This window comes from Dendropsophus ebraccatus, chromosome 12 (assembly GCF_027789765.1).
Source record: "Dendropsophus ebraccatus isolate aDenEbr1 chromosome 12, aDenEbr1.pat, whole genome shotgun sequence".
NCBI classification, from domain to species: Eukaryota; Metazoa; Chordata; class Amphibia; order Anura; family Hylidae; genus Dendropsophus; species Dendropsophus ebraccatus.
In genome coordinates, this window is record NC_091465.1 from 69783346 (window position 1) to 69807263 (window position 23918).

General features: G+C 43.0%; 1 protein-coding gene across 1 annotated transcript in view; it reads left to right on the forward strand.

Annotated features, from left to right (window-relative positions):
* Window positions 1-2943: 2943 nt before the first annotated feature.
* Window positions 2944-23918, forward strand: part of LOC138769446 (uncharacterized) — a 48145-nt gene continuing 27170 nt past the window's right edge. The window contains exons 1-3 of the mRNA XM_069947940.1: window positions 2944-3011; window positions 22121-22235; window positions 22702-22773. Coding sequence (XP_069804041.1) covers window positions 22130-22235; window positions 22702-22773 — 178 coding nt within the window. The 5' untranslated portion in view covers window positions 2944-3011; window positions 22121-22129. The remainder of the gene's footprint in view (window positions 3012-22120; window positions 22236-22701; window positions 22774-23918) is intronic.

Sequence of the window (23918 nt, forward strand, 5' to 3'; positions counted from 1 at the left end):
AATAACGTCCGTTGGTTATAAAAATCCATTATTCTTTTTTTTATAAACATCCATTATTCGTTTTTAATGGCTGTTGTAAAAAAAAAAAAAAAAAAAGGACATTGTGGCAACATGGCCTTAGGCCTTATTCACAAGTTCCATAATATTTTGTCTGTATGGTAGATCCGCAATTACAGACAAATTTAGGGCCCATTGATCTCTATAAGGCTATTCACACGATCCATAGTTTTACGGATCCACTAAATAAAAAATGATATAAAAGAAAAAAAAAGGACATGTCCTAGTGCGGACCATAATAGAATTCTATGAGATCCACATTTTTGCAGATGTTACCAGGACTGCATTAACTGCTGCTGCCCTCGGCACTAACTCCAATGGAGAAACATTGTCTGAATCGCGTTTTTCATGTTTTTTTTAACGCCTTTAAATAATAAAAAAAATTCTACATTGAATCAATGATTAAAGCAGTCTGCATATTTTCTGAGGGAATTCTCACCACAGGATTGGTAGATTGGTGGGTAATAGCTCCGGCGTCACATTTACCACCACCATACCAGACCTAAACACAGACACCAGACCTGACCAATATCGGCATACTGTGACTGGATAACACCGCCATACCAGACCTGACCAATACCACCATACTGTGACTGGATAACACCGCCATACCAGACCTGACCAATGCCGCCATACTGTGACTGGATAACACCGCCATACCAGACCTGACCAATACTGCCATACTGTGACTGGATAACACCGACACCAGACCTGATCAATACTGCCACACTGTGACTGGATAACACTGACACCAGACCTGACCAATACCGCCATACTGTGACTGGATAACACCGACACCAGACCTGACCAATACCACCATACTGTGACTGGATAACACTGCCATACCAGACCTGACTGGCGGTGTTATCCAGACCTGACCAGACTGGATAACACTGACCAGACTGGATAACACTGCCATACCAGACCTGACTGGCGGTGTTATCCAGACCTGACCAGACCTAACACCGCCATACCAGACCTGACCAATACTGCCATACTGTGACTGGATAACACCGACACCAGACCTGATCAATACTGCCACACTGTGACTGGATAACACTGACACCAGACCTGCCCAATACCACCATACTGTGACTGGATAACACCGCCATACCAGACCTGACCAATACTGCCATACTGTGACTGGATAACACCGACACCAGACCTGACCAATACCACCATACTGTGACTGGATAACACTGCCATACCAGACCTGACCAATACCACCATACTGTGACTGGATAACACTGACACCAGACCTGACCAATACCACCATAGTGTGACTGGATAACACCGCCATACCAGACCTAACCAATGCCACCATATTGTGACTGGATAACACTGCCACACCAGACCTGACCAATACCGCCATACTGTGACTGGATAACACTGACACCAGACCTGACCAATACCACCATAGTGTGACTGGATAACACCGCCATACCAGACCTGACCAATGCCACCATACTGTGACTGGATAACACCGCCATACCAGACCTGACCAATACTGCCATACTGTGACTGGATAACACCGCCACACCAGACCTGATCAATACTGCCACACTGTGACTGGATAACACTGACACCAGACCTGACCAATACCACCATACTGTGACTGGATAACACCAACACTAGACCTGACCAATACCACCATACTGTGACTGGATAACACCGACACCAGACCTGACCAATACCGCCATACTGTGACTGGATAACACTGCCATACCAGACCTGACCAATACCGCCATACTGTGACTGGATAACACCGCCATACCAGACCTGACCAATACCACCATATTGTGACTGGATAACACTGCCACACCAGACCTGACCAATACCACCATATTGTGACTGGATAACACTGCCACACCAGACCTGACCAATACCCACCCCCACCGCCCCTCAAAAAGACATCAGATTTACTGGAGGTGGGAGACTACAAAACAAAACAAAAAAGTTGTTTCTTCCCCCTGCTCCCTGGTGCTCCCCCCTGCAAGGACCATGGGTGCCTAGTCAGCAAAAAGTATGGATCGCCTTCTCATTTTTTCGCAAATAATATAGATCCTAATGCGAGAGATCCTAATGATTATTGAACGGTGTATGGCTGCTCTTAGGGTCCTTTCACACAGCTCAACGTCTGGTTGTTCAAGGACACAAACAAGTGCCTATCAGCGATATTAACCTTTGTTTGCAGTGCCGTTACACATTAGAATTAAGTGAGCGGCCGGGCACACAAACGATCCTTCGTTTGTGCGGCCATATAAACTGACAGCTCAGAAATGCATATATCTGCATCACACAAGCAGTGCATACATACCTTCTGCACTGCTGTGCGATCCGGCATCCCACTCTCCAGCTCTACAGCCGCCGGCTGTATCTTCAGGCTGCCACACTGATCAATAATGTCGGACATGTCAAAAGTTATTATTAGTGACAGGTAAGCTTTAACATATCTGTATTGTTAGTCCATCCATGTCATTATCCAGGTGACAGCACCTCTCTGGTGTTTTCCATTGACAATCAGGATGTGGACTTTGATCTTGGTTATGCCCAATATTCTTAAGAAAACCTAGAAGGATATTCTGCATACACTGTACCCTTCCATTCTTCAGTCCAGTGCCCTGCAGATGTCAGTAGGGGGCAGGCTTCCTCTGCTCACATGCACCCGCCATACTGTAGGCTGGCTGTAGAAAATGTTTGTACTGTTCTTTGCTGAACTGATTTAGTTTGGTCACATTGTTGGACTTTGTGTGTTGTTTAGTCATAGTTGTCTCTTCTGGCCCCCTAGTGGCCGCTAGCATGCCTGCAGCCAGGTGTTCACTGTTGAGGCTTGTGGCCAGAGGTATGTGTAACTTTATCAGGTGTCACCACGCCTATTCTGAGAGTTTCACTTACTGTACGACATACACTGAGTAATTGTGGGTTTAACAAGGGCACAGAACGCAACTCACCAGGTAAGGGAATATATGTAGTTTTCACGTTAAATACCATATACAATGCGGTAGGTTTGTTTTCTGATCGATATGGCACATATTACATTATCTAACATGATGTCATATCACTAAATGGTCCTGTATAAGCAGTGGATCTACTATCTGCAGCGTTCCATGCGTGGTGATCGTCCTAGGTCTCCTCATTACTGACATCAGACGGTTGCTGCATGTGAGCGGTTATTATAGTAGCCGTATATTTTCTGTGTGCACTCAGGATACATGTGCTGGGATGAACTTATACTTAATATTTGTATGTTAATCTTTGGGACCCTCCTAGGGACTAACTAAGCATATTATCCTCTTCCTAGTCTTTCCTTGCACAGGGTCATGCAGCTGCCTGATGTCTGACAGCTCAATTCAAGAACATGGGGCCGACTGAGGTTCCCTGGCTGGGAATACCTATGTTCAGCAAAAAAAAAAAAAAAACAGCGGTTAGACCCCCACTAGTGATGAGCGAACCTGGAGCATGCTCGAGTCCATCCGAACCCGAACTTTCGGCATTTGATTAGCGTTGGCTGCTGAACTTGGATAAAGCCCTAAGGCTATGTGGAAAACATGGATATAGCCATTGGCTGTATCCATGTTTTCTAGACAACCTTAGAGCTTTATCCAAGTTCAGCAGCCACCGCTAATCAAATACCGAACGTTCGGGTTCGGATGGACTCGAACCCGAATCCGGTTCGCTCATCTCTAACCCCCACCAATCAGAATGCAATCATATATCCTGGCAATAAGCCATCACTATTAGATAGGTATACCTAATTTAAAAATGTAAAAGGGTATTCTCATCATAGCACGTTACTGATTAGAGGATAACACATGGCATTTTTGGGGGGTCTTTTCCCCCCACCTATAGAAGGGGGGGGGCAGCAACACCATACCCAGAGAATGCTCTGATTTTAAAAACCATGACTGACTCCTACTGCATTTCTTATCCAGACCTGTAGAGTATATGGTGGCATTTTTTACTGGTTCAAACCCCCCCTCCCCCCAGGCTCGGGTGAATGTCCGGAATGGAAACAGAAAGTGAATTGTATGGAGCTAAGGGAGTGTTCCCATGGTCAGGTTTTTTCATTGGATATAAAGTCAGGAGCAAATCATAAATGGAGTCCACGTGTAAAGACCATGACATCTCTTCTTTTTACATATGTGTGAAAACCATGATCAGGATGCGTTTCTAATATTGCAATGAAATTTGTCATTACAGTGTCACATCCAAAGCGTTTCCCTGGTGCCAGCATCATTATGATACATTATGCCGTCCGGGGAAACAGACCAGGGTTTGCATTCATTGTCCATATGTCACGGAAATAACATGGGAGGTGTGAATGTAGCCTAAGGGCCCTATTAAACGGGACAATAATCCGCCGAATCAGGACAATTTGGCTGATTATCGCTCCGTGTAATAGAGAGAATGGTCAGCCGATAAAACGATCATAGGCTGATCGTTTCTTTAGGTCCCGACCTAAAATCAGTACATGCGCATCGCTTCCTGTAATGGCTACATGTAATAGCGATGCACGCCAGATGGCTGATGACTGTAGTATCAAATAATAAATTAATAAGTCACCTTACTCCGTTCCTTGGTGTCCTCAGGCCTTCTCCGGTGTCTTTGGAGGCCTTCCCAGAATCTGCAGCTTTGGCTTCTCTGCACTGACAGACCGCCGGCCACTCGGCTAATCACTGGTCAAGACAGACTGCGGCCTGTGATTGGCTGAGCGGACGGCGTCCTGTCAGTGCAGAGAAGGCAGAGCTACAGACACCAGGGAATGTTGATTATTTTCTACTAAAAGCATGGGCTGCACAGACATCGCTAACGATGTCTGTGCAGTCCTTGCTGCCCAGCATTCAGCCTGTGTAATTGCTCAGTAAACGAGCGCCAATCTAGCAGCTGGTTTATGGTGCGTTCACACCTACAGGATCTGCAGCTGATTTTCTGCAGCAGATTTCATTTAAATAACTGAACACAGCATCAAATCTGCTGCAGATCCTGTAGGTGTGAACGCACCCTTACAGGTTATGATCTGGCCGTGTAATAGGACCCTAATGCTAAGTTTACATGGATCGATATTTCGACCAATCGATTGTTTAACGATTTTGAAGCAACAATTTGGTTTTTATAACTATCAGCATTTAGACGAATAAATCATTAGAAAAATCGTAAGAAAATTCGTAAGAAAAATCGTTAATGCAATCGTTTTTTAAGATCGCTTAAAGTGACACTGTCACCTCCTTTTTGCATTATGACTTCTCTACACAGGTGTAAAGGGTAAATTTTGCGGTTTTCATACCTTATTTTATATCATACGTCACGGTGCTTGTTCAAGTAAAAAGTCATCTTTTATCAACTGCAGATTGAGTTAAGTGGGCGGGGCCTCGCAGCATTAGCGCCACTTAGCCCCTACCACAATACCACAGCTGGCCCCCCCCTCTCGTCGGCCAATGGGCGTCAATGGGGTGGGGCCAACGATGCAGTTGTGGGCGGGGCTAAGTGGCGCTAATGCCGCGAGGCCACTCCCACTTAATACAATCTGCAGTTGATAAAAGGACACTTTTTACTTGAACAAGCACCATGACGTATGATATGAAATAAGGTATGAAAAACGCTAAATTTACCCTTTACACCTGTGTAGAGATGTCAGAATGCACAAAGGGGGTGACAGTGTCACTTTAAGACCATCTTTTACATAGGGTGAATCTTTGAAAGACTGTTTACACGAAACGATCTGCGAATTTTTAGCGAACGATGAACGGCAATTTGAGAACATGTTGAAAGATCAAAATGAACGATTTTTCGCTCATCGCTTGATCGTTTGCTGAGTTTACACGGAACGATTATCGCTCAAATGTGATCATTATTGCTAAAATTCGAACGATAATCGTTCCGTGTAAACGCACCATAAGGGTCCATTTACACAGAAAGATTATCTGACAGATTATCTGCCAAAGATTTGGAGCCAAAGCCAGGAATGGATTTGAAAAGAGGAAAAATCTCAGTCTTTCCTTTTATGACCTGATCTCTGTTTATAGTCTTATTCTGGCTTTGGCTTCTTTCTTTCTGTGTAAGTGGACCCTATGGATCCTTTTACATGTATAGATAAATTGCTTAAGCGCTTGTTCAGGGAACAAGTGATGATTTTTTCTTTTAAAGAATAGACGTTTAGACGAGAAGATAAATCGGTACAAAAACTCGTTAATATGATAGTAATTGCGTTCGTATCTATATACTGTAAAGTGTCTACACCGAGACTTGAGAAAGATAAACAATGATTTTGGGCCCAGCTCAAAAGATGTGATTAGTGACACAAGAACTATTCTTTGTTCGTAGTTTGATCGTTGCCGTGTTTACACCAGGGGATTATTGCTTAAATTCGAACGATTTAACGATTTCTCGCACGATAATCGGCCTGTGCAAAAAGCCCTTAGAGCTATGACGTCTCAAACTCTTGTCATTTCCATTGCCAATAGTTGTAGATCCACATTTACAATTCCTGGACCCAGCCTAAAGACACTAGTGGTCCGTGCAGCAACATGCCGTGTCTGCGCTAGGACCTGAGGCACGGATTACGGCCCCGTACAGAACGCACCAACAGGGCCATTTAAATGAATGATTCTGTATTGGTGCACCACGAACTGTGTGAATGCAGCCTTACGCTATGTTCCCACAATGCCCTTTTTGGGGGATTTTTGGGATGGCCATCGTATTGGTGCCAAAATGTGGCAATTTTATACAATTTACAGCCGTAATCTGCAGCTCTGCAGCAGATTTTATCTAAATTACTGAACACAGCATCAAATCTGCTGCAGATCCTGTATGTGTGAATGCCCCCTTAGGCTATGTGGAGACTATGTATGAGACCGGCTGTTCCGTGACCCGGCCGGTCTCTGAAAAGATCATCCCGGCCGCTACTGCAGTACCGGCCGGATGATCTTTTTGGCCGCAGGGTTCTTATGCAGGCGCATCCCCTGCACGCTATGGAGCGAGCGGCCAGAGCTGCTCGCTCCACAGTGTGCACTGCTATTCAAGGAATCACGGCCACAAAAAAACTGATTTGTCGGTTGTTTGCGGCGCTGCTAGGGATCCCGGCCAGTGTATACCCTGTGTATACACTCCGGCCGGGATCCCATAGACAGAGAGGTAACGTATATTTCCATAATAATCACGGCCGTTGTGCAATGGCCATGATTTTACGAAAATATACGTTGTGTGAGCATAGCCATAAAGGGGTTGTCCAGGCTAACAAAAACATGTCTGCTTTCTTCTAGAACCAGCCCCACTCTTGTCTTGTCTTGTCCTTTGTGTGTGGTGTTGCAACTCTACGTAACCTTTAAGGAATGTAAACAACTCTGTGTTTAGAAGGTCAGCGCCATACTGTAATGGCGTCACAAAATATCATGAAATCAGAGTGTTCCTAGAAACAGAGTGCTGACAGTAAGCCTGCGTAAATTGACCAGCCATCAGCCAATGAACCAACAAATGCTTGCTCTTTTGGAACTTTAATGCATCGTTGTTGGCCGCACATCGCAGATCAAAGAGTTTGCTGCTGCCCCTCGGTCTTACTTGGTGCTTTGTGACAGAAGTGAATTCGGAATAACAGGTTTTGTCACCATAGATCTTACCTGTCATATTGTGACAATCTCCTGGACTCCTGGACTCCTGGAGCAGGTACCAATGCAAGAGAACTTCTGGGTGTCTTGATGATGCTAAGGCTGGTTTTACACTGTGTTTCTGCAATTTTTTTATTTTTTTTTTGCATAAAATGGATGAAAAAACAGATGCATTTGTCTGCATCCGTTTGGTCTGTTTTTCCATTGACTTTCATAAAAAAATGAAAAAAGGGATCAAAACGCATCAGTTTTTTAGTGTATACAAAAAAATGATGCTTTTTGATCCGTTTTTTATGAAGAAAGTCAATGAAAAAAAAACGGATGCCCACAAATGCATGTTTTTTTGTTTTGCATAAAAATGGATGAAAAGATGGATTGCCTAAACGCAGTGTGAACCCAGCCTAAGGGCCCTATTCCACCGGACGATTATCGTTCAGATTATCGTTAAATCGTTCGAATCTAAACGATAATCGTTCGGTTGAAATGCAGTAACGATTAACGACCGAACGAGAAATCGTTGATCGCTTTATAAGACCTGGACCTATTTTTATCGTTGCTCGTTCGCAAAACGTTCGCAAATCATTCACATTGAATAAGACATCGTTCGGTCGTTCGCAATAGATACGAACGCAATAGCGAATAAATACGGAAGAAGAAACGATCGCAATTACGATCATAAGTAACGATTATCGTTCCATGGAAATGAGTGAACGTTTTCAGGTCTTTCGCAATAGCGGTCGTTTGAGATCGTTAATCGTTAACGATTATGCTAACGATAATCGTCCGGTGGAATAGGGCCCTAATGGCCCTATTCCACGGGCCGTTTTAGAGGAGCAAACGAGCGCTATTAGCGCTCGTTTGCTCCTCGTTCGCCGCTCGCAGCCGCCGCTATTCAACGCGGCTGCAGGGAGGGGCGGCGGGGAGCTGCGGGGGGGCTGCTCGGAGGATCGCTGATCGTCCGGGCAGCCCATAGGATATAGCAGCGTCTGCTGCCGATGCTCCTATTCAGCGGAGCGACGGCAGCAGATCGCTGCTATATCAGTCGCTTGTTTTTCAACATGTTGAAAAACAAGCAACTGCAACGATCAGCCGACATGAACGATGTCGGCTGATCGTTGCACTCTATTCCACGGAACGATTATCGTCCGTAGCGGTCGATATCGTCCGAAAATGAACGATAATCGTTCCGTGGAATAGGGCCATAAGAGTGGTTTCCATTGAAGCATTGATGGCATTGCTCATACTAGCAGTCATTATGTCACCAGAACGCTTCTGACCTGAACTAACAATAAAATCTGCCTGTCCTTCCCTCCCTAACATGGAAGTGAGAGCAGGACAGAGCACTGCACAGAGATGACGGAGCCAGGTGGGAGACCCCCTTTAACTACTTTGCTACAAGTGCACCATGAATGCATTTACTTCAGCACTATGCCAGCCTACTAAGGATGCTGGCATAAACTAGATCACCACTTTAAACAACCAGGATCCTGGTCTCCATCATAACCCTAGATCAGGGATGGGGAACCTTCGGCCCTCCAACTGTTGCAAAACTGAAATCCTCATCATGCATGAACAGCCAAAGCGACGCTTTGGCTGTCCAGGCATGGTGGGAATTGTAGTTTTGCAACAGATGGAGGGCCGAAGGTTCCCCATCCCTGCCCTAGACCACCTGAAACACTAGTGTTCTATCCTTGAAAATACTAGAACCCAACAGAAGCAAACATTTTAATGGGTTGTCCAGCAAAAATCTTGCAGGAAATGCAGCAAATGTTTTATTTTCAGCCTGTCACACTGCTCTCTGCTGACCTCTCTGGCCGAGACAGGAACTCTGTCTCAGTTTTCTATGAATCCCCATAGAAAACCTCTCCTGCTCTGGACAGTTCCTGTCTCCAGAGATGTCAGCAGAGAGCACTGTGTCAGACTGAAAATAAAATATTTCCTGCATGACATACAGCAGCTAATAAGTATGGGAACACTTGAGATTTTTTAATAGGAGTAAATTACAAATCTATATAACTTTCTGACACCAGTTGATTTGAAAGAAAAAGATTTTCGCTGGACAACCCCTTTAATGGAAAGAACAGTGTGTGCGTAGAGCTGTCAGGAGCCCTATACAGGGAAGCTGGCTCAGGCAGGCCCCTTTTATTCTAGTTTAGGGCCCTATTCCACCGGACGATTATCGTTTGCATAATCGTTAACGATTAACAACCTCAAACGACCGCTATTGCGAAAGACCTGAAAACGTTCACTCATTTCCATGGAACGATAATCGTTACTTATGATCGTAATTGCGATCGTTTTTTCGCTATTGCGTTTGTATCTATTGCGAACGACCGAACGATGTCTTATTTAATGCGAACGATTTGCGAACGTTTTGCGAACGAGCAACGATAAAAATAGATCCAGGTCTTATAAAGCGATCAACGATTTCTCGTTCGGTCGTTAATCGTTAACTGCATTTCAACCGAACGATTATCGTTTAGATTCGAACGATTTAACGATATTCTGAACAATAATCGTCCGGTGGAATAGGGCCCTTAGGCCTGGGCCTCTGACAGCTGTACTGCCAGTACTGCCCTGATGGCATCCCTGCTGACAAGGGACCAGAACCCCAAAGCAGCTGCTTAAAAATGACCTGTCCTTTTGGAGAAGACTCTGGTTTGGCTAGAACAAGGGTTGGGAACTTTAGCTTTGGCTGTCTAGGTATGATGGGAGTTGTAGTCTTGAAAAGTTGAATGAGAAATGTTGTCTTCCTGGAGGAAGGTACATTTGCATACTTTTTCCCATGGAGCAGTGCTTGAAAAACAAGTCTCCAATGACCTCTTCAATGAGAATCAGTTTCCCTGTAGATTCTGGTGTCCTGATAGGATATTGCAATTCCCTAATACAAATTCACTAAAAGAAGTAATCACATTCTCCCTTTTCTCATTTCCAGTGTTTTTCTCCTGCCTTCATTGTTAGTTGGCAGATCTCAGGCCGGCGTTGCATAACGTGGAGCCCGCCATAGAACTTAATCATTAACAATGAATCCCTGCTCGTCTATGACATTCAGGTTTCAGGTCACAGTTATGTACACGGCCACTCCTATAGGCACCCATCCATTAACTTCTTGAACTGTGAAGAAGCCAGAGGGGATTAGAATAGCAAGGGTTCCGATTTAGCGGCTTTGTTTCTCTTCTCTGTTGATCACATGACTGTATTGTGTTCAGGAAAACGTTTGACATTCTGAGTCATCGTGTTTGTGTAGATTCACGCTTGTAAGAAACGGTATGCGGTCAGGCAGGTAACTATGAAAACCTCCATGAATGTCACTGTTATAGGTTATTTGCCTTCAAGTTCTCAGTAATAATTTATTTGTGATTCCTCAGGACTATTACTTCTTGAAGGGATTATCTCAAAATAGGAGCGCCCCCCCCCCCTCCCCTTGTGACAAAACCCCTCCCCTGCCGGCACTGGTCTGTTGATGTATGTGATGTACATGGTAGTACATTCGCTTTAAGATAAGTCAAGTGATACCTGCCCCTTAGCTGATTGCTGTTTGCACAGTTACAAAATGTTATTTCTAAGCTCAAGAGTAATAGAGACCAGGCTGAGCTGCAGCATGCATGCCTCCCCCTCCCCTACTCCTCCACTAAACCATGTACTCCAATTAGTCAAGGGTGTGAGCTCAGTGAATGATGTAGAGGTGACAATTTCCAACTACAGGGGTTGTCTTGGGAGTAAAAAACACCGCTCCCCAATTCTCAACTTCCAGGGAGTAAAGTTATGCCGTATATAATACCATATGTTGGTAGAAAGAAGGGTCACACATCCTTGATTTCTGCCTCACGATCCCTTTGTTCTGAGAAAAATAAGCTGCCACAGCAGTCTGGCAGCAGTTTTCCCCGTCCCAATTAAGAGCACATGGGCATCGGTCATACTTATGGCTACACCCGGCTGCCAATTAATATTAATATTTCAATCCCATATCTCTATTTATTGCTGTTAGTGAAGCAGCGTATCAACTGAATGTGACTGAGATGTGTTACTTAATAGATCACATGAGGGCTGTAATCCGACTAAATGATTTACCAGTCTATTCATTCTACTTAGTCATTGGGGGGGGGGGGGGGAATCTAATTGATGAAGCTGATATTAAGAATAAACTGACCTGTAACCTTGTATCCATTATTTATAGGGTGGGGGCATATAATGGGGCAACTTTACATCTATCCTTCCGCCAACCACAAATCCACTGAACCATCCAGGGAATAACTATCAGCTCTTTATGGGGAACTGTATCAAAGTCCTGATATGCAATATCCACAACACCTTCTTCACTTTTGGGACATGGTGAATGAGATTAGTGTGGCCCCCATACACCTTAGACTTGGATCAACTGTACCTGCCGCTCAAGGTGTTTTTGGCCATCAGTTGAGGTGTATGGGCTCTCCCAACCTGTAGTCACCAGTTAATAAGTGGCGTCTTTTTTTTACTCTATATTTCTAAAAAGACATGTAATAAGGAATGTCAAAGTCTGTAGACTGTCATAGGTTACTTAAAGGGGTTATCCAGCGCTACAAAAACATGGCCACTTTCCCCCTACTGTTGTCTCCAGGTGGGGTGGAGTTTTGAAACTCAGTTCCATTGAAGTAAATGGAGCTTAATTGCAAACTGCACCTGAACTGGAGACAACAGTAGGGGGAAAAGTGGCCATGTTTTTGTAGTGCTGGATAACCCCTTTAAAGCTGTTATCCCAAGACTACAACTTCTCCCATTCACAACAACTGGGGTTTTTGTTCCCCAAGTGAGTGGAGTTTCAGTCGAGTATACATGCTGCCACTCCATTCACTCACTACGGGACTAGATAGCTATCTCCTACAGTCCCATAGCGAGCGGACCCCACTGATACAGACACACATAACCTATGCTATATGTGGATAGATGATAACTTGTCCCCCTATATTTAGGGAAAAAAATCTATTTTTTGTTTTACTAGAGGACCCAGAGAGTCTGAGCATTGCACAATCCTTGGTGCTCAGTGGGCATCATGCAGCGCCTTATATTCCCCAGGGGGATCAAACATCCTGCAGGCCTTGATGGCTATACCTGACCTCCGGGGCTCTGACAAGCAGGGCCATCTGTTATCCCCTTATATTATGGCAGCCTCCTTACAGAAATTGAATGAAGCCAAAAATCCCTTTAAATAATATATTCTGCCAATGTATAATAATATATCATATATCACTTACCTCATCTTGTATCTGGTTGTGTCTGGCTCTCATGTATAAGAGTGACGCGTTACTCTTTTACATTTCCCCATAATGTTATCTGATACATTCCTGGTCAACGGACCTTAAGAAACCTAACAAGTGTTATTAAAGTTCTTTTGTCTAAGTAAGCCATATTCTATTACAAGCTTAAAGGGGAACTACCAGCAGGTTAGACAAATCTAACCTGCTTATATCTCCCTATTATGCACAGGGTGCTGAGGAGGAAGGTAAGTCTCTTACCTTCATCCTCAGCACCATTCCTGTGCCGTTTTAATGTATTCCGGTGTCCAGTAAATATGTTTGGAGCACTGCCCGTCCCCAGAGCACCTATCTGCCGCCAGCCAGCCTGCCTTACTGATAATCATTAGAGAATCATCCCCGGTACCCCATGCACAATAGGGAGTTTTCTGCAGATAAGAGTCGTCTAACCTACTGATAGTTCCCCTTTCATTCTAACAATGAATATATCACAAGAAATGTGTACCTTATACACAAAATACTGTGTGTGAGCTTTCCTCTCTGTCTCCACCTCCTCTCCCTCCTTCTGAGATGGCTCATGTAAACAAGTCCCTATCTGAACCTTTTGTAGCAACTTTTGTGTGTCTTTAGCAGAAAGCAGCAGCTCAAAACTGGGGGAAGGAGACTGAATAGATAATAACAAGTATGGAAGGAGTTGTTAGTCTCACCAGGGGCAGCAACTTATCAAAAGTTATATGTTTAAGTGGAATACATCTAAATATGTATTTTTTTCTTCTAAGTTTCCATTAGGCGGGGGGGGGGGGGGGGGGTTAAAGCACATACTGACAGCGGGATTGTGCTCTATAGGAATGAATGGGACTGGATCTGCAGCGTGAAATCCGCTGCGGATCCGGTAGGTGTGAACGCACCCTAAGGCTATGTTTACACTATATGAACGGCCGTAGTGCGAGCCGCGAATATTCACCTGTAGTTTTGAGGTTGATGCGTACGCTGGAAAGTATACGATATACGGCTGCACAGTGCACACTATGTATGAGCCTACGGCCTGATCGTAAACGGACCCGTAAAAAATGAACAAGACCATTGTTTGCGGCCGGAACTGTGCAAATTCACGGCCGTGGATTGACAGGCGGTCCGTACGGAGTACTTAAAAAATAGCCGGCAATAATGCCGAATGCCGATGCCTCTAATAGTTAATATATTAAATTAATAAAACACATTTTCTTTGTAATAAAGTCCCTTTCGTTGTTCAATAATTTAATTCTAACGAATCCATCATTGTGCAATTAAATATACTGTCAAAATAAATACATATATAAATATACATTTATTCATATATATATTTATTTTAACAGTATATTTAATTGCACAATGATGGATTCGTTTAAATTTAATTATTGAACAACGAAAGGGACTTTATTACAACGAAAATGTGTTTTATTAATTAAATATATTAACTATTAGAGGCATCGAAAATCCTTGAGCCTTGAAAATCCCTTTAAAAAAGTAAATTGTGGAATGAAGAATAAACTTATGACCTACAACTTTTGCATTTCATTTTCAAGCCCTGAGGTCTATCTGAATATTTCCTATGTGACGTTATGCTATGGGAATGCACCTACAGATGTAGCAGTGCTAACCTTATAGTCACATACAGATGTAGCAGTGCTAACCTTATAGTCACATACAGATGTAGCAGTGCTAACCTTATAGTCACCTACAGATGTAGCAGTGCTAACCTTATAGTCACCTACAGATGTAGCAGTGCTAACCTTATAGTCACATACAGATGTAGCAGTGCTAACCTTATAGTCACATACAGATGTAGCAGTGCTAACCTTATAGTCACCTACAGATGTAGCAGTGCTAACCTTATAGTCACATACAGATGTAGCAGTGCTAACCTTATAGTCACATAGAGATGTAGCAGTGCTAACCTTATAGTCACATACAGATGTAGCAGTGCTAACCTTATAGTCACATACAGATGTAGCAGTGCTAACCTTATAGTCACATACAGATGTAGCAGTGCTAACCTTATAGTCACATACAGATGTAGCAGTGCTAACCTTGCACAGTGTTACTGTACATTAAACAGTTAACCTGTTATTTATTCTGAATGAAGAGAATTTCCGGCTACGCTAAACTGGTATATAAGAAGATGAACCACTTCTGCTGCCATAGGAAGAAGATACAGCCATAGACATCTATTGTGTAAAACATGAAATAGCTTTCCCTATCCAGTATAATGGATATATAACATGTCATTCATAGTAACTCTTACTAATATGTTGATAAATCATTATGTAAGCATGCTATACGTATTCTCTCTTCTATGGGACCACACCCATTACAAAGGTGCTATGAACCTGCTGCATATGTAATGTCAAATAACCCAGAGAAAACAGCCTTAAAGGGAACCTGTCACCAAGACAATGCTATCTAACAGGGCCGGCGTCAGCACAAGGCTTACCTGGGCAAGTGCCGGGGCCCACAGCATCTCTAGGGGCCCAGAGAGGGAGTGGGGCCCGGTCAATGTAGTGCAGGGTGAGAACTGAACATCAGAAGACACAGGAGAAGGAGCAGGACCTGCACAGAGAGAGAAAAGGAATAAGGATCTGATCACATGACTTAAAGGTCCTCAACCTCACAGTGTGGAGAGCAGCCCGACAGAGAGGAAGAGGGAGAAGACTGAGCTGTAACTGCTGTGTATCAGTGTCTGAGTGTGTCAGTGTCAGTGTCAGTCAGTCAGTGTCTATGTCAATAACGTATGTTTGTACATGTTAGTGATGTCTCACGTTCTTGTGCATAGTGTGTAAATGAGGGGCCCGCTGAGGCTCTGTTGTCCAAGGGCCCACAAAAACCTGGAGCCGGCCCTGCTATCTAATCTATTGCCATCATGTTATAGAACTGAGCAGATTGATATATATGTTTGTAGGAAATGACTTATTATAACTTTTAATTTACTGATTGAAATCCCTACCCATTCTGTGATAAGGAGTCCAGTGGGTGGAGTCAATGGTCTGGACTCTTTAGCATGGGAACATCAGAGATTTCCATCAATAAATTACATGTTATACTGAATCTTTTCCCATAAAGAGATATATTAATACGCTCAGTTCTGTTCTGTTCTATAACATGATGCTTGTTATAGTTTTTTGTTTGTTTGTTTGTTTTTAAGTCAGAGTGCTTTTAAAAGGTTTTACTGAACCCTGAGATAACAGGTGAACGTGTACTCTTTTTTAAAGAGAAGCACATGGCTAAGAGCTTCTCTCTCTGCATTTTCCATCTTTGACCTATGATGAAGCTCATCTTGTCTAGGGAGCAGTTGAGAGAAGATTGGCCATCTGCTTCTCTCAGCCATACATGTCAAAGAGACTCTGGTGCTGTTCCTGCACCACCAATTGCAGGGTTCCCCCATTGCCACCTGTGTTGTCTGGAGTCATGTGGCCCACTAGCAGCAATGTCACCTTTGTGGTCAGTAATTTTCTGCCATTTCATCGCTTTTGTATAACAACAGAATACTATTACCGAAAATATAAGATATCGCATATTAACAATATTTTATTATTAGTATACTCCTCAATGTGAATGAAGATTATGCTTTGCCCGGTTGCCTGGCTTTCTGATCATTCTGCCAGTTCATGTCATGTAAGATGTTTCTGGCAATGTTTTCCAGGATTTCCCGTCTCTGCCCAGAATCCTCTCCCTGTCTCTATGCTGTAATGGTGGTTGTATTGCTTATATTTGCAGTGTCATTGCTTTGGGTGTCAACATACAATTCCCAGGATCATGCATCGTCTTGTTCCTGTGTTTTTCCAAGATGTCTCAGTTTCTCCTTAGTGTAAGTCTTTCCTCGGATGTCTCAGGTTCTCCTCAGTCTTCTTCCTTTCTCTGATGTCCCAGGTTCTAAACAACTGACATATTTTTTGATAGAAAGGTATTCTGTTCTTTTGTAATCCTGGATAACCCCTTTAAAGGACAAGTCCGAGAAAATATAAAATAATCAGTGCTGGCAGGGGGTGGGGGCAACATAATAAAGAACCTATACTTACCTGCCCCCCTGCCCCACAGCGCCGTGTCCCCCTCCTGGACCCTATCTGGGAGTGGGGCCCCATGCTCTATCTTTCTCCTCAGCTACATCACAACTCAGCTGATGGATCTGCTACATCACTGACTGGCTGAGTGGGTGATCTCCCACCCTTTCCCACCCGGTAGTGACGTGCGAAGAAAAAGAGTGAAAATGACTTCCGACGGGGTCCGGGAGCTTGGTGATGCGGCGCTGTGGGGCACAGGGACAAGTTTATTATGTTACCCTCACCCCCTGTCTGCACTGACATTATTAACTTTGCTGGACTTCTCCTTTAAAGTATTGTATTGTCCCCCAAAAGTTATAAAAATCCCCAATGTAAACTTATTATGGGAAATGCTTATAAAGTGCTTTTTTCCCTGCACTTACTACTGCATCAAGGCTTTACTTCCTGGATAACATGGTGATGTCACTTCCTGGATAACATGGTGATGTCACTTCCTGGATAACATGGTGATGTCACGACCCGTCTCCCAGAGCTGTGCGGGCTGTGGCTGCTGGAGAGGATGATGGCAGAGGGATGCTCAGTGTCCCTCTAGTGCCCAGTATCCCTCAGTGTCCCCCTTCCATCATCCTCTCCAGCAGCCACAGCCCACACAGCTCTAGGAGTCAGGTCGTGACATCACCATGTTATCCAGGAAGTGAAGCCTTGATGCAGTAGTAAGTGCAGGGAAAAAGCACTTTATAAGCATTTCCCGTAATAAGTGTATATTGGTGATTTGTGTAACTTTTGGGGGACAATACAATACTTTAATAAAAATTTTCGCCGGCCTTCTCCTTTAACAAACGACTAGCGGTTAGTAAGTTCTTATATGTCTGCTCCCCAGCCTCTGTGCCAGACTACTCTCTAGGCCCTGTGTAGGATTCTTTCTGTGATCCAGTATAGACAGGAATACATCTGTATCTGCCTGCTTTGCCTTACACAGCTGTTGTCACGGCTGTTGTTTCTGCTGACTCTGTCACTGAATGGTTTGACCTCTAGAGATGTAGGTCAATCAGTATAGTCTGAGAACACAATATAAGAAATACTATGCTTGGGGTATTGGGCCTTGAGCTTTTGTATCCCTGTTCTTGCCCTTGTGTCCTGTAAATCATCCACTTCCCAGAAGTAAAAAGATATAGAGCCCATAGTCACCAGGTATTATGTGGCCGCCCATGAACAGATTTGTTTCTAGTTTTTGCTGTAATTGTCTTTCTTGAACACAACACAGACATCCTTCTACACCTCCGCGACTACAGTGAAATAAGGTATAAGAGTTCTCTCTTTTTAACACCTTTAAGATCAAGCCAATTTTCAATTTCTCATTTTTTGGTTCTAAAAGCAATAACTTTTTTAATGTCTCAATTTGCAAAGCCATATGAAGGTTTGTTTTTGCAGGACCAATTTCACTTTTCAGTGGTTTCTTTAACCCCTTAAAGACGGAGCCAATTTTCATTTTTGCAATTTTGTTTTTGCCTTCTCATGTTTAAAAGGCCACGGCGTTTGCATCGTTTCACCTACAGACCCACATGAGTCCTTATTTTTTGCGTCACTAATTGTACTTTGCAATGACAAACTTCATTTTTGTATAAAATATGCTGCCAAACCAAATAAAACACTTTTTTTTCTAATTTGGGGGGGGGGGGGGGGGGCGGGGGTTGTGTTTACACCGTTTGCCCTATCGTAAAACTGCCATGTTCGCTATGTTCGCTAAGTTTTATTTTATTAGACAGCTTTTCAAAAAATCAAAATCTTTTAAAAAACTAAAAACTAAGGGGGAGATTTATCAAAGGGTGTAAAATTTAGACTGGTGCAAACTGCCCACTGCAACCAATCACAGCTCAGCTTTCCTTTCACCAGAGCTGGAAGCTGAGCTGTGATTGGTTGCTGTGGGCAGTTTGCACCAGTCTAAATTTTACACCCTTTGATAAATCTTCCCCTAAATGTTCCCTAAAATTGCTCTATTTCCATCCTTATCACACTTTTATCCTTTTGTCTAAGGTGTCATTTTTGGCGCCATGATCTCTACTTTCCATTGATACTTTGTTTGCATATATGCAACTTTTTGATCACTTTTTATTACAATTTTTCTGGATTTGAAATTTTTTATGCTTACACCGTTTACCTTGCGAGATCAGGAATGTGATAATTTCATAGTTCAGGCGATAACATACGTGGCAATACCAAATATGTTTATTTATTTTTATTTATTACATGGGAAAAGGGGCTGATTCAAACTTTTATTAGGGGAGGGGATTTGTTTTATTAATAAAACCCCTTTTTTTTTTTTTTTTTTTTAAACATACGCATTAATTAGAAGCCCCCTTGGGGGACTTCTATATACACAGCACTGATCTCTCATAGAGATCGGTGTAATACACTTAATAGAGCACTGATCCATCAGATCGGTGCTGTATTATTCTGGTCTGCTGCAGACCAGATACATCGGTTGCCGAGTGGGGATCATGCCGACGCTGAGGCCCAGCCGGGTAGGGAGAAGGATCGCATTGTGCGTGCGGGTGGGTGGGGTGTCGGGAATGTGAGCTGCAATTATTTCCCATTCTCGGGAGCTCAGACTAAGCGATGAGCTGGCCAAGTGGTGGAGAAGATGGCGGTAGGTCTTACTACTGAGGCCCAATCAGATTTCCATAGACAAGAGTGGCTGGAAGACTTTGGGACTTTAAAGATGGGGAAGCATGGTCGCAGCCTGGGGTTCTACCATTGGTGTGCCTGGGTGAACCAGAGGACCAGCTCATAATCGGTCCACCGAGGATTGCAGACATACACATCTCCATTTCTGTTCCCATATCACTGAGTACCTTTTGCTTGAGGTACTTTGATAGCATTGTATGGCAGCATTATTAGCAATCTATCATTTACATACAGCATAGTGTTTGTGCTCTATATGGCGTGGGCTGTATATGGTACCATTGTGTGGGCTGAAATTGTGTGAATATAATCAGATTAAGATGTGGCAGCCAAATATACAAGACTAGCATGTGTATCTCTTCATAAACACATACTGAATTGGATTGTCCAGGCTTGTATGTTTATGAAGTCTAGACCGCAGTCGGTATTTTCCCTATAGGACCTTCTGGGCATTTACAGAGATTGGTGATATTATTAGAATAATCCTGCTTTTCTAAAGATTTAAGCCCTGAAGCCCTATAGACAGATAGATCAACAGCCATCACATGTATTAGACCAGCTGTACACTTCATCAAAACCAGGGGCCATCCTTATTTTCAAATACAGTATTCTAGAATTCTAGGTTACTTTAGGGGGTCCCACATGTCCTTCATGTATCAGCCAGAGAAAAGATAGACCAGCTACAAAAAGCCGCTCTTTACTCGTCGGCCAAATGGTCCTTATTCCCAGTGTATGGTCACCTTTAGATTACAGATAGATCATCATTTGGATCTCAGCCGAAGATAACCTTGTCAGGTCATTTCTAGGGACCTTTCTAAAGTTGCCCATACACCTTATGCCAAAGTAACCCAAACCAGCGGCTGGCAGGTGAGGCCGATGGTATAGGGCAGGGATGGGAAACCTTCAGCCCTCCAGGTGTCACAAAACTATAATTCCCAACTTCCATGAGGGGAATTGTACAACAGCTGGAGGGCCAAAGGTGTAGGGTGTATGTTGGCTTTCTCTAGATGATGCCAGCAGAAAGAAGGGCTGGACATGCAACCTGAGTCTGGGATGCTTGTTCTGGGAGAAATAAGCTGCTGCCAGAGCTGTCTGGTTGCTTCTTACCCCTCTCCATAGAGGAATGTCTGGCCATGACCCCATGTGTATGGTGCAAAACAAGGGGGAAATCCTGACCAAGTATAAGGGGCTACCTGTATAGATTCTTGAAATACAGCAAGATAATCAAAAAGCAATTTATTGTGCAGAATGGTGCATCACAAGATAACGCGGTTCGGGGAACACCTCTTTGCTGCATCCAAAGGATGTATCTTTGGGATCTGATGAAACGCGCTATGCACCGTTCTGCACAATAAATTGCTTTACTTGTTCTGTACGGGTCCCATCATTTCTGGGAACAACCCCTAACATCTGATCTGCAGCCAGCAGCCTCCCCCCAAGACCTATGGTAACCCATTAATAGGGGTGATATGCACAAAGCCCAAGGGGCTCTATGGTAAGAGTCCATACCCTGCACCTTTTCTCTCTTGTCATAAGGTATTGCACAAGGCGCCCTTTTCTTTCTTCTTTTCCCATGTCTATGGGGGCAGATAGGAGAGGTAAATGTCAGCCAACAATTACTGGAATTATATGGCCACCTTTAGAAAAGACGAGTAACCTAAGTGGACAACCCGTTGTAAACAACCCCTAAACATGCACACTTAGTTCATTTCAAGAAAACAAGTCTTTCAGGTTTTTTTTAGGTGAGAGGCCATAAACAATACTATAACATCCCCTGAATATTTATGGTTAATAAAATCTATATGTGACTTATATATCATGTGGCGTCTTTGGTTTCTTTTATGTGATGTTTTTTGTGTAATCTTTTTGCTGCTTCTATAGAAGTCCAACTCTTGAGAGGTTTCAGGAGTTGTCAGGGAAAGACGTATAGTATAAGTAATCGCGGAAGGGAATGTGTAACCCGCTGTATGTCGTGTCTCTACATTCCTTTGCTTGTACACCGTGACACTTCACAAATAATCTAGTTGCTGATATTTTAGTAAATGCTATATATAGTTTGTCTGTTTCCGCTCTCCTGAGAGTCACGGCTGACAATTTTCCAGTTGTTTGGTTAATAAATAATTTTCTGCTTTCTTTCACGTTAAATAAAAAAATTCATTTACGCATTCAGAAACAATGCAGTCTATAGGTATAGCTTCTAATGGCTGCTCAGGCATGATGGGAATTTTAGGTTTGCAACAGCTGGAGGGCCGAACGTTTCCCATCCCTACTTGGACTAAAAATAGAATAATGAAAAGTATTTCAAAATATAATACAATCCCCCCAAAGTTTATAAGGACATCCTGCACTACGTGTTTCAAGGCCAAACCGGCCTCTTCCTCAGGTGCATGAATTATGCATCCTCTTTGCTCTTATCTGTTGATGACCCCAGGAAGCAATTAATATTCAACCATATCAAATCTGACAAATAGGAATAGGAATTCTCTAACCTTTGAAATAATTTCTATTTTAGGTTCCTGATATGGAGTTTGGCTGTAGATACATTTATGTAGATGAGTCAAAAGGTCAAAGTAATGCACAGCCAGGAGGTCACAGATGTCCAGTAATTTCACCAGAGTCCCAAAATGGTATGTACATACACAACCTAAAACCCCTAGGCGGGGTGGCTCCACCATGACTTTTGGCTTTGTAGTGGTCATGTACAATCTAACACACACACACACACATATACATATATATATATATATATATATATATATATATATACACACACATTTTTATACTCAAAAATATCAATATACAGCTGTAATTTTGTTTGAATTAAAAAAAGCCACTTTCTTCTAGAAACAGCACCTCTATTGTCTTCAGTTTGGGTGTGGGTTTTTCCAGCTCAATTTAATGGAGCTGAATTGTAATACCACATACAACCTGAGGACAGAGGTGGTGCTATTTTTTTTAATCCTGGATAACCACTTTAGTTCTGTGTGTATGTTTCATGTTGATGGCATCTAATTTTTTTTGCAAACTTCTCACATATTGCTTTTGTATGGTCCTCACTTCCAGGAGCTTTCATCTTTTGATGTGTAATTCTAGGTGTAGTCCTTGACCCTGTTTTTTATGACAATCTCCAAAGAGAAGTACCCAGAACTGATGCAGATGTTAATGGTAAGAACCAGGGCAAACACATTAACAAAGGGCCCCTGTGCTCTTAAAGGAGAAGTCCGGCCAAAATTATTTTTTTATATGTTATTACTTATGGAAAGTTATACAATTTTCTAATGTACATTAATTATGGGAAATGCTCATATACTGCTATTTCCCTTAATTTAGTGTATCAGGAAGTGTTAGAATTCTCTCAGATCCAGTGACGTCACGACGAATGGTGTAATTCCTATGGAGTGTCCAGCAGGGGGCGCTCCCTATATAGAAGTCAATGAGTCCCAGGGGACACCAGGAAGCGCCGTGCTCCCGGCCGGGGTGGGGGCGGGCTGACGCGGCCGTCATGCAGGAGCAGAGAGTGGCGGCTGGGCAGATAGTATGAAACAAGCAAAAGTGTTGGACATGCACAACCCAGTCTAAATGATGGGTGCTAAATGGTGAGCATATAAACCAATATAACTATATCAAAGAAACAGCTATGCCAAATACATAAACCATAGCACACCAAATAATATAATAAATAAAAGTACTTTATTATAACAGGTACAATATTAGGTATTACTGATCCCACAAACTAAAAACAATTAAAATATAAATCCCACAGGGGGGTACCCGGTATAGTACCACCCACAATGACACTCCAGTCTAAGTATGTCACACACCCTGTATGAATAAAGTGCACGTGCAATACGTTAGTGTTCTATAACATGGTACCAACAATCCACAATAACAATAAATAAATGCACTATGAGAGGTGTTACCTAATAAATAAGAAAGACCATAAGCAATATCACCTAATGTATAAGAAGTCATGTACAAAGACAGTGAAATCAAAATCAGACCAAGATAGTAGGATACCACCATAAGTAGCAAGCAACAGGGTGGTGATGGGGTGTCAAGAAAAAGAGCCCCACGCGTTCCGTCCGCCCAACTGGACTTCCTCAGGGGTGACCCCACTTATGGTGGTATCCTACTATCTTGGTCTGATTTTGATTTCACTGTCTTTGTACATGACTTCTTATACATTAGGTGATATTGCTTATGGTCTTTCTTATTTATTAGGTAACACCTCTCATAGTGCATTTATTTATTGTTATTGTGAATTGTTGGTACCATGTTATAGAACACTAACGTATTGCACATGCACTTTA